This window comes from Sinocyclocheilus rhinocerous, unplaced genomic scaffold, assembly GCF_001515625.1.
Source record: "Sinocyclocheilus rhinocerous isolate Xijiao unplaced genomic scaffold, SAMN03320098_v1.1 scaffold993, whole genome shotgun sequence".
Taxonomy (NCBI): domain Eukaryota; kingdom Metazoa; phylum Chordata; class Actinopteri; order Cypriniformes; family Cyprinidae; genus Sinocyclocheilus; species Sinocyclocheilus rhinocerous.
In genome coordinates this window covers 2,234,328-2,246,814 of record NW_015639771.1, presented here as the reverse complement: position 1 = coordinate 2,246,814, position 12,487 = coordinate 2,234,328, and the positions used below count along the sequence as shown (strand labels likewise).

Below are 12,487 nucleotides of genomic sequence, written 5' to 3'. Positions count from 1 at the left end.
CATAAACACATCAACTGTTCAAAATACAAAACACAATGGGGAATTATTCAAGTGCAATTATTATTTAAATAGCAAATATTTATAACAATTCAATTTATAATATTATAAATAATAAATTATATAATTATAAATGATAATAAATGTATTTTTGTATACAGTGTTTTATTATAAAGCTGCCACGCATTAAGCAATATAAAGCAACAATTTACGTCAGGAGAATAAACAGTTATTTAACGTTCATGACCACTGTGAAAAAGGAAAGGCAATGTGGAAGATAAACTGGGAAAAAGGTGTATAAAAATATAAGAAATAAACAATTTAAATGTTTATTTAAATACCGAGTGTTTTGGTGTTTTTCAAACCAAGAACTCAACATAATATAATATAAAAATATTAATATAATTTTCCAGTGCATAAAAGTATATCCATAATACCAGGCTGAACGGTGTGAACCCGTTCATTTAGACAATCTACGTATGCAGGTACACATTCTCATTCAATACAAGAACAAAGATTTCTCATTCAATATAAGAGCAAATATAAAGCCGTTTTCCATCCATTTATGGGAAAAAAAATCATATTTCATCCATATGAAATTCATTTCATATAAATCCATTAGAGAAGACATTTTAAATGATATATGTATGACATTAAAATCTCTAAATAAAAGGTTGACGTACCACGTAGAGTGGAAGAAGAAGTGGGACATAGCTGATACAGGAAGGTTTTATTATAAAATTAATTAATCAGTTAAAGAAGTATACCATTTTGGAAGATGTAGGAAAGATGAGGTGAATTTAAAATAGATTATAATTTGGGCACACAGGACTAAATGCATCACTATACAAAATAGGTAAACATATTACAGGTAAATGTGCTTTTTGTGGGGTAATAGAAACCGTTGAACATGTAATATTAAAATGTCGGAAATTTAATCAAAGAATAGTAATTAAATATATAGTAGAAACAGGATTAAATAAACGAATTTGATAGTTAAATAAATAAATAAATAAAGCAAAGGAATAGGGTTAACACACAAGCTGGGTTTTTTGGCATGGGAGCTGAACACGCAGCAGCCAGAAATACAGCTTGGGTGAGCCCGAAATAAAATTAACAATTAAAAAATAAATAAATAAATAAAATATGAACAGAGGCGGGACTATCATCCATGTATGATTAGAAACACTTGGTGGCGGTATGTGCCTATGGTGCGGAATACGCCAAAAAAAATTCCAAAGAAGAAGAAGAAGATTATTATACTTCCGGTATCCCCCTGCCATTTGAAGGCTGTAGCAGGCTGTGGCTTTCCAAGCAAAATCATTCATCTGTTAGCTTCTTTGAACAGGTTTTGCAGTTGAAAGGGATGTTTCGTAGAAAGCTTACAGCTTTAGAATATCACAACCCAACTGGATTTGACTGTAAAGGTAGGAATGTGTCTGACGTGTTGCCACCTCATGCTCCCAATATTGATAACGTGCATTCACGATAATAATAAGTAAACATCTCACTAACTTAGGTTTGGATTGACTGTCTGAAATAGTCACTTTGTATCATCGGTCATGTAGTCTGTTATAATGCTTTAGTGCTGTATTGCTATCAAGTGTTGATGGAAATTAGGGCTTAATCCACATGTAAAATATATGATTCATATCGTATGTGCGCTTTACTTTACCCAGATGAAACTGAATTCAGAAATTTCATAGTTTGGCTGGAAGATCAGAAAATCAGACACTACAAAATTGAAGACCGAGGAAATCTCAGGAATATTCCCAGCTCAGACTGGCCTAAATATTTTGAAAAGGTGAGACAGATCTATCTTCAGATGTCTAATGTCTATTTGTATGCCTAAAGAAATTATTACCCTCAAGTTCATCATGTCCTTTGTCATAATATATAAATACATGTATGTTTGCAGTACCTTCAAGATGTGAACTGTCCATTCAGCGCTCATGAAAGACAGGAGACTGTTGACTGGCTGCTGGGTCTTGCTGTTCGTTTTGAGTATGGAGACAATGGTATGATTATTATTTATTTCAGAGTCTAACCAGTGGTTATACTCTACTATAGTTCTTTTAATAGCTGATACAACATTTAGAGAGCCAGCCGGCACATATGCACTATACATTAGCTCAAAAGTGTCAGTAATGATATTTATAATGTTACAGAAGATTTCTGTATCCAATAAAGACTGATCTTTTGAACTCTCTATTCATCAAAACACCTGAAAAATACTAAACCGCTGTTTTTATCGTTGATGATAAGAAGAAATGTTTCTCGTTCACCAAATCAGAATGGTATTAAATGAAAATGAAACTTTTTCATCACAGGAATAAAATACATTGTAAAATATATTCAAATAGAAAAACATTCATTAATTCACTAACTAACTAACTGTTTTTAGAGTCTTGGGTGAGCATAAGAACTTATTTCAAAAACATTCAAAAATTCTTACTAACCCTAAACTTTTGAACGGTAGCGTAACAATAAGAAAATTAGATGAACACTTGCACACTATTTGCTCTTAAAAAAAATTCACTTCTGTTACTTGGCCAAGTGAACACAAAATGGCCAGTTATTGGGCACCTTATTAACCTGGTTGATGCATTGATCAATCACTAATTATAACATGCCTGTTCTGTCCTTTCTTTGAAAGCGATCTAGCAATTATGTTCAATCCCATATCACTAGATGGCAGTATTTGCAAAGTTTGCAGCATCATGTAACTCTTGCAGCTGTCCCACACATTTGATTGCACAATCTTGATTCCATTTATCCTCAGAAATGCGTAGTGCAGGATGTTCCTAGATTTCCTACCAAATAATTTTGACAACTTGAGACCCCTTGTTTGCATTGCACTGACCGCTTATGCTATTTTTCCTCCCACAGTGGAGAAATATCGAAACTGCAAACCTATAACAGAGGCCAGTGATGTTCAAAAGTCTGCAGACCCATTAATTAATCTGGACAGTGAGTATTCCCTCCCCCGACCATCTTTCCAGTCTTGTTGTTATGAGACGGAGGAGGCTGATTAAAGAAACCAGCTTGAGCACTAAAGTGGCTTTCCAAGCATGTCTGAACGGACTGATTACACACCCACCTCTCTCAACAACCCACAATGAGTGGGCTGAACCGAGCCAGTGACCCACAGCTGGAAGAATGCTCCAGATGTCAACTGAAAGGGAGGACAGGGTTCACTGAACAGAAAATATTGGGCTCGGCTGTTGTTTTTTTTAATACAGTCTTGGTCTAAGTAGTTGGTTTCTATGGAATCACATTTACGCCACGAATTAAAAAAATTAATTAAGTAATAGCGACTATTAATTTCACAATTCAGACTTTCAGTACTTGCAATTCTAAAAAAAAAAATCAAAATTGCGAGATATTCCTTAGTTTACATCTGCAATTATGTTCAATCCCATATCACTAGATGGCAGTATTTGCAAAGTTTGCAGCATCATGTAACTCTTGCAGCTGTCCCACACATTTGATTGCACAATCTTGATTCCATTTATCCTCAGAAATGCGTAGTGCAGGATGTTCCTAGATTTCCTACCAAATAATTTTGACAACTTGAGACCCCTTGTTTGCATTGCACTGACCGCTTATGCTATTTTTCCTCCCACAGTGGAGAAATATCGAAACTGCAAACCTATAACAGAGGCCAGTGATGTTCAAAAGTCTGCAGACCCATTAATTAATCTGGACAGTGAGTATTCCCTCCCCCGACCATCTTTCCAGTCTTGTTGTTATGAGACGGAGGAGGCTGATTAAAGAAACCAGCTTGAGCACTAAAGTGGCTTTCCAAGCATGTCTGAACGGACTGATTACACACCCACCTCTCTCAACAACCCACAATGAGTGGGCTGAACCGAGCCAGTGACCCACAGCTGGAAGAATGCTCCAGATGTCAACTGAAAGGGAGGACAGGGTTCACTGAACAGAAAATATTGGGCTCGGCTGTTGTTGTTTTTTTTAATACAGTCTTGGTCTAAGTAGTTGGTTTCTATGGAATCACATTTACGCCACGAATTAAAAAAAATAATTAAGTAATAGCGACTATTAATTTCACAATTCAGACTTTCAGTACTTGCAATTCTAAAAAAAAAAGTCAAAATTGCGAGATATTCCTAGTTTACATCTAATAATTCTGAGTTTATATCTCACAATTTTTTTTTTTTTTCAGATTCTGAGTTTGCATCTTACAATTCAGTTGTTTCCACCACGGAATACAAATTAAATAAGATATTTGCAACTTTATCTCACAATTCTGACTTTTTTCTTGCAGCTGTGAGTTTATATCTCTGCCCACGAATTGCAGTTTTCTCAGAATTGTAAGGAAAAACCCAAAATTTGATATGTAAACTCAAAATGTCAAGGAAAAGGGTCTTTAATTCTTTTTTACGCCTTTTTAAAATGCCATTGTGGAAACAGGCTTTTATAGGTTTTCTTTTTGTCATCAGCAATTAAACCAGTTCATTGGTTGGTTCAGCAACAGTTTTGCATTGGAAAAAGTGTTTCAAATTATGTGTTGGACTGAAATGAAGTGAGTTCTCTCTTTAGGTAACAATCCAGATTTTAAGGCTGGTGTCTTGGGGCTTGCTAATCTACTCAAAATCCAGCGACATGATGACTATTTGGTAATGCTTAAAGTAAGTATGGTTCAATGCGCCAATAGAATGAGAAATAAATCTAAATCCAGTGCATTTAAACTAAAGTAGTTTTTTTTGTCATCACAGGCAATTAAAATCCTGATACAGGAACGTCTGACCCCTGATGCTATTGCAAAGGCCAGTCAAGCAAAAGAGGTAAGGTATTTAACAAATAAAAAACAGTAATATTGTGAAATATTATTACAAATTCAAATAAATGTTTTGTAATTTAATTTATTTTAAAATGTAATTTCTGTTTTGGCAAAGTTGAGTTTTCAGCAGTCATCACCCCAGTCTTCAGTGTCACATGATCTTTCAGAAACCTTTCAGATATGCTGATTTGGTGATCAGTTATTAACTCAATTATATATAAAACTTATTTGTTCTTTCATAGGGTTTACCAGTCGCTCTTGACAAGCATATTTTAGGATTTGACACCGGAGGTAGGTTTGCATTTGCAAACTGTTTTGGAGTTTTCCACATTTGCCTATTGTTTCTTTAGGACACAATAAGTGCATCATCATGTTCCCATTCTGCATTCAAGTCCATATGTTGTTTTCTTTCGAAGGATTGTAAGCACAAAGAATTTGTTTGCCTATTCCAGACGCAACTCTGAACGAAGCAGCCAGGGTTCTTCGCTTGCTTCACATCGAGGAGCTCAGAGAGTTACAAACCAAGATCAACGAGGCCATCGTAGCAGTTCAGGCCATCATCGCCGACCCCAAGACAGATCACCGTCTCGGAAAGGTGGGCAGATAAAAACATCATGCCTGGACCTCGCTGCAGAGACCACAAGACGTGCTCTGTGAAGTATGCTTGTTTTCATTAGCCACACCACAGGTATTTTGTTTAAATTTGAGACATTTTTGTGGGAATGCCAAACTGGACTCTTTTTTTTCTTTATCATTGATTTTGCTTTGCCCTGTAATTAAAAAAAATGCGAAGATTTATTACAAAATGTAATTTCATTGTAGCCTTATGTGGAGGCACTTATGAAAAGTTGCATGGGTTACAATAAAAAGTTGGATTATATGTTTTTGTTGCTTAATAAACCTTAATGCAACGCAGAAAATTTTTATGGCTGGGTTTGTTTTACTCTCGAGCAAGAAATTCAACCTGTTCGGCTTTATACATCCAACTGTGCGTACTGTAAATTTAAGAAAATAATCACTGCAGAGCCAAAAATATTTGAAAATCTGAAACATAATGCGAGCAGACATATTAAAGTTGTCAATCACATTTTATTGGTATAAATATCACATCTTACAAAAGATAAAAAAGGATTAAAAATTACGGTTGGTAAAAGACCATTTTTGGTGTTCCAAGCAATTTCGCTTAAAAATGTTACCCTTTTTCCCCCCAAAATACTGTTTGAGTATTTAAAAACATACAAATTACACAACTAAACTCTGAGGGTTTTTTTTTTTTTTAAATTTGTTAGTTTTTTTTTAACAAAAAGTCACATACAAAAGTACAGTAGAAAGAAAAAATGAGGTATAAAACAAATGTACAAAATTTTGAGAAAATATTCACGCTTTCATGTTTGTAAATTTGCACATTGGCATTGACGGGTGACGTTGGTCGAGACTTGCGGGTTCTGCGATTGGCTCTCTTCTGAGTCCACGTCTCCGTCGCGATTCCCACAGCACAAGCTCTCCAAACACTCACCCAAAATAGCACCATGTAACGCTGGCTCTTTCATTAGCGTCTCCCTATAACACAATTTGTCGGAAATCCTTAGAAAGCCATGTTTGGGCAAACACGACAACATTTAATTTTCTACCGAGGAAATTGCCTGCTTTTATGTGCTAGTCCAGACTTACAAACACTTACTCTGATCTTGTTTGACTGTTTTCTGGTCAGTAAAGAACTGACATGCGTTGAAGTACCGGTGTGACCAGCGTTTCATCGCCTCTGATGAAAACTTAAAACTACAGTGATTTGGCAGTAGGTGCCTTGTACTTTTCTCTTTAGTGCCTGTAGCTGACAGCTCATGTCTGAAATATGTCATTCTGTTATTTGCTTGAAAAGAGGTCACCCACGTTTTGCTACATGGTAAACGTGATGTGCTTTCAGGTGTATCGTACAAATACAGACACTGTTTCATATCTGTTTCATGCAATTTTTGAAGTCATAAAGTTTACTAAACTACACTAGCAGGAGTCCATTGGGAGCAAATATTGAGTACTTAAATATACCATTCAATAGTTTTGGGTTGGTAAGATTTTTCAAATGTTTTTGGAAGAAATTTCATCTGGGAGATGTTGCCACAGTTCTTCTGGATTGAGTCTGTCTCAGTTTGTTCTGTTTCTTCATGTCATTCCAGACAGACTGGATGATGATGAGCTCAGATCTCTGTGTGGAGCACTGGCTGTTAAGACTAAAAAGAGTTATACTTTGCCAAAGTACCTTATAAACAGTGTGGAGGAGCAACTGTAATGCCATACAAATGAGTCCTCTGATCAGGCAAGTGCTCATCTGTTGACTGGTTATCTCGATTGAGAGCGATGACCCCATCCCTGAAACACCACAGAAGAAAATATAAAATAAGTATTCTTTTATAGCAATTCAACTGATAAAGGCACAGTCATATTCAGTGTTGGGGAAAGTTACTTTTAAAAGTAATGCATTACAATATTGTGTTACTCCCTAAAAAAAAGTAATCTGATTACGTAACTCGCGTTACTTGTAATGCGTTACCCCCAACACTGGTCATATTTAACCTTAATTGGACCTCACAACAAATATAAAAAATCTCCTAGGGCTCCGTTTAAAAAAACTATGAATGTATAAATATACATTTTCTACTCCACTTTTCCACTTCACTGCAAATCATGTCACTGATTTTGTATTCTTTGTACTGTGTATAAATGGATGTGAATGGAGCACAAGGTCGAGTGTGACACAAAAATTGAAGTGTAATCCAGGAACTTTCATTAACACAACAGTATCTGGTAGATAGTTATGATTCTGGTGGTCATATGGTTTTGTACATGCATGTGCTCTGCTGCTTTACCTCCTCCAGTCTGTGTAATAGTAGTGATTGGAGAAGGCGACCATGCTGAAGGGGTAGTTCAGGTTACTGTGGACCACACGTCTCCCTGTCCCATTAGGTGATATACACTCCAGACGCTTGGTTCCTGTCCAACAAAAAAAAAAGAGGTTATTAATGAGCTTTTTTGAGTGCCGGTCTGTTATTTTGGTATTGTCTGATTCAGATACACAGCGTCAGAATAAGCTGTAAAGTGCACCAAACATACTATGTCTAAGCCAAAAACTAGCCTACATTGTAAACGGGCCCCCAAAAAAACTGGCAGTTCATAGTCTGGGTTTTGAGTGAAGCACAGACCTGCATCGGCCCAGCAGACCTGGCCTGTGGTGGAGTCGTAGGTCAAAGCATTGGGCAGTCCAATCCCATCCTGTACCAGGACTCTTCGGTTTTGTCCGTCCACAGAGGACCTCTCGATTTTAGGAGCTTCTCGGTTCCAATCAGTCCAGTAGAGTGTTCTGTGAAAAATGAGATTTAAAAAAAATTATTATTAATTATTTAGAATTTGTTATTTTAAAATAGAAATAAATCTTATAAAATGTATATAAAATATAATATTTTATAATTAATTTAAATTTAATGTTATGCTCATGAAGACTGCATTTGATCAAAAATACAGTGAAAACAGTAATATTGTAAAATATTACAATAAATAACTATTATATTTTAATACATTTTAAAATGTAATTTATTCCTATGATGACAAAGCTAAATTTTCAGCAGCCATTAATCCAGTCTTCATTGTCACATGATATTTCTCATCAAATAAATCAGCCTTGATGAGCATAAAATGCTTCTTTCAAAAACATTAAGTTCAAAATCTTAATTATTCCAAACTTTTGACAATCCAAGCATTGTGTGTATTTGATGCATTAGACTGAGATAAAAGGCTTTTGGCATGGGTGGAAAGATGGCACAGAGTTTAATTTCATGCAAGTAAAATACAGTGAAAACAGTAATATTGTAAAATATTACAATAAATAACTATTATATTTTAATACATTTTAAAATGTAATTTATTCCTATGATGACAAAGCTAAATTTTCAGCAGCCATTAATCCAGTCTTCATTGTCACATGATATTTCTCATCAAATAAATCAGCCTTGATGAGCATAAAATGCTTCTTTCAAAAACATTAAGTTCAAAATCTTAATTATTCCAAACTTTTGACAATCCAAGCATTGTGTGTATTTCATGCATTAGACAGATAAAAGGCTTTTGGCATGGTGGAAAGATGGCACAGAGTTTAATTTCATGCAAGTGTTGAAATTCACGTTTTCCTAAATCTAGAAAACATATAAAACCGCTCTGCTCTATTTAGCATTGATTTAAACAAGATGTTTTAAAGTAAGGCCTATGAGAGAAACTTGGTCCCTGAGGAAATGGTAAATATAACTAGCCAACACTATGGCTAAGCTGAATCACTTGCTGAAAAAAAAAAAAAAAAGATTTATAACCATAAATGGTTTCTTTTGTCTCTCTCTGAGGATTTAGAAGCATGAAATCACAATTTCAGGCTATTTGAGGTCAAAGATATTTACAAGACGAACTCCGTTGTGCAGGAAATCAGCTGAAAGTGCAGTTTTGCACAACTGCTTGTATAATTAAATATTTGTTTCGTAAAATTCTTGACTAATGGATGAGACTTCAACCCAGATGGCCTCATGCATGCACACATTTATGCATGACGGAAAAAACAAACTAGCACGTAGCGCAAATCTCAGCAGCAACAAACACACATTAGCAGCTATTCTCATGGTCCATGAGGTTCGTGTTATATCTCCCGTCCTCCACCCGAGTTCAGTTGCTCCAGATGTTGCAGATGGCTGTGTTTGTGGAGTTGCTGGCCCACACGTTGACTGCCCTCCCCTGAGACCCAAGAGCAGGCCAGACACTGAAGCAACACCAACATCTGGGCCAATTTGTAGCCTTGCCCTTTTATTTTCTCTGCCTCCCATACACATCCTAACCTCCTCGCTCTCTCGCTTCTCTGCGTGTCTTGCACTGTTCTCTCGCTTCCCCTCAATCACACTCTTCACAATAACAGATTTTAGGTTTTGAAGCGTTCATGTAAAGGAAGCATGGGAAATGTGATGGAGGGGAAATGAGGGTTCACTAAAGCTACCAATTGCAGGATTAATTAAGCCGAGATGCCCCTTTTAATGGTTTTAATGGTGAGTGATCCAGTATGCTCAAAATAAAAAATACAGAAAATGTGCAAAAGTGTTGCGTTTATAATTTTGTTCAGTGTATATATAATATAAAATAATTCATATAAATGTATTAATATTTTTGAAAGATGTGTCTTATGCTCATGGAGACTGTATTTGATCAAAAACACAGTAAAAACATAATTTTGTTAAATATTACTACAATAAAAAACAATATTATAGTTTAATACATTTTAAAATTTTAATTATTCAGTATGTATTATTTTAAAATATAAATAAATATGATAAAATATACAAAAATAATATACAAGATAGAACATGATTCTGAATTTACATTAGTAGTTTTTATTTTATACATTTTGCCAAGAGGTCAATATATATATATTAAAAAAAAAAAAGATTTATTGTTTATTTATTATAAAATATTATAATAATGATATATTATTTAATATAATGTAGGTTGTATATACTGTGGTACACAATCAGAAACTCAACTTCTACACATACACATTATCTTTAAATGCAGCACAATCTAGTACTCACATACATGACCAAATACTGACCAGCTTTGATCAGATTAGTAAAGTCAAAGCTTCAAACAAGATGCATTACTTTTTTTTATTTCAGGTACTGGTTTTGGTACTAAGATCGGTGGCAAGATGGCTCACAGTTTGATATCTTTAAGCAATCTGAAGCACATACCTTGTAGGGGAGTCCACGATGATGGCTCTGGGATTTACTAAGTCTGTGTCAAACAGAACACGCCTGTCACTTCCATCAAGGTTCGCTGTTTCGATCTTATCTGATGTGCTGTCCACCCAAAACAGTCTCCTACGGGCCACATCTAGAGCAAGACCTTCTGGACTCGTCAGAGCTGAAAAAGATTATATTATATTATATTATATTATATTATTTTATATTAATTTGTAAAATAAACATACCCGTGTTGATGATAATCTCAGGTTCTGATCCTGGCTCCAGACTGGCTCTATTGATTGTCCGTCCAGCCAGATCCGTCCAATAAACCTTTCTTTCTCTGCAGTCATAATCAATGCCAACCACTATAGAGCCCTGAGAGTGTAAACAGGAGAGAATTAGTATGCTTTTCTCAAAGCCGCAGACTTCAGTATTTCAATCAATAGTGTGCAATTCTCACATGTAAAGCAAGCAGCACTGAAGATCTCTGCTTGTCCATCTGTGTGCCATTGAGAGGCAAAACACCAATCTGCTGGCCCTGGGCATAGAGCAAGGACGTGCCTGTTGGAGGCGGGGTCACATCTGGGCGTGGCAGAGGGTGCATGGTGGGAGGGGCCACAGTAGGTATACCTAAAAGGTAGCAGATCATTTTAGCTTGGAAATACAAATCGTTTTGTTGGCCCTTATTCTGAATGTGAACATGAGAATGTAGATGTTCAAGCATTAAACCATTTAACCAGTGTTTTTTCATGAGGCAACTGTGGGTTTCACAGCAAGCGACACTCACAGGCAGGTTTCACAGCATTGTGTGAGCGGGTTCCTGGTACTTCCCGCCCGTTTTGGTCCACACACCAGCAGTAGCTGCTGTCTCCGTAGCACTGAACTGGGTTGAACTCCCCAGCAGAGTCACACTGAGGTAGATAATGGTGAGATTCCAGCTGGCCTCCATATTGCTGCAGCAGACTGGCTCTCCAGCGCTCACAGACGGTCTCTGGACGCTGGGTTGGAGGCACTGGGTGTCAGAGGGGAAACCAGGAACATATTACGGCACGATATGGGGATATTTTTACCCATAACCAATAAGAGATTAATCAAGTGAACAATGAAAATTGTCAATGACTAATCCAGCATGAAACAAATACAGAAAAAAGTATTTTAAAGGGGGCATCGGATGGAAAATTCACTTTTACATGGTGTTTGCATATAAATGTGTCTTAGCAGCAGTGTTGGGCAAGTTACTTCCAAAATGTAATACATTATATATTACTAGTTACTGTCTTTTGAAAGTAATTAGTTACATTACAATATTACTCTCTCTGAATTGTAATGCATTACACTACTTTTGAGTTACTTTTGAGTTACTTTCATCCAAAATATCCACATAAGTATTGTAAAATGCCAAAATGTAGTTTAATGCTGCTCATTCTACATCCAGTGGAGGGTAATGTGGTAGGTCTATATAGCATAAAATATGAGTAATATACTACTGTAATATTATTACTTTTGTAATGCGTTACTCCCAACACTGCTTAGCAGTGTGTGGACACAACCACCCTACAATGATAAAAATCCATTCACTCCTTTTTCTAATCCCCAAAAAACCTAAACAGTCTCAATTATCAAGCCGTTTAGATTTTCTGAGCAGTATGACATCATACTGCTCAAGCCCCGCCCACGACTGCTGACTCCCAATATCAGAGCCAATGAGGACACAGTGGATTAGTTTTGTTTTTGATAGTAATGCGCCACCGAATACACAAAAAAAATTGGAAGAGGGGGTGGAGTGAGCAGTAGCGCATTATCATTTAAAGAGACATGCACCGAAATGAGTCGCTGTGAACAGAGCTGTTTTTGACAAGATAAAAAGGATCTTGTTTTACACGACCATTGAGGAATTTTAACCAAAGTATGTTGCAGACAT

The 12,487-nt window shown here is 36.1% G+C and overlaps 1 protein-coding gene and 1 pseudogene across 1 annotated transcript; one reads left to right on the top strand and one right to left on the bottom strand.

Moving 5' to 3' along the window:
• Positions 1 to 1,235: 1,235 nt before the first annotated feature.
• rtraf (RNA transcription, translation and transport factor) lies at positions 1,236 to 5,688 on the top strand. Its single transcript, XM_016567582.1, has 8 exons — positions 1,236 to 1,424; positions 1,677 to 1,801; positions 1,916 to 2,015; positions 2,887 to 2,967; positions 4,561 to 4,649; positions 4,737 to 4,805; positions 5,044 to 5,092; positions 5,254 to 5,688. Exons 1-8 carry the CDS (start codon positions 1,364 to 1,366, stop codon positions 5,406 to 5,408), a joined length of 729 nt encoding a protein of 242 aa, XP_016423068.1. The 5' UTR covers positions 1,236 to 1,363; the 3' UTR covers positions 5,409 to 5,688.
• A 182-nt stretch (positions 5,689 to 5,870) lies between these two features.
• The window catches only part of LOC107751769 (nidogen-2-like), a 40,102-nt pseudogene continuing 33,485 nt past the window's right edge, over positions 5,871 to 12,487 (bottom strand).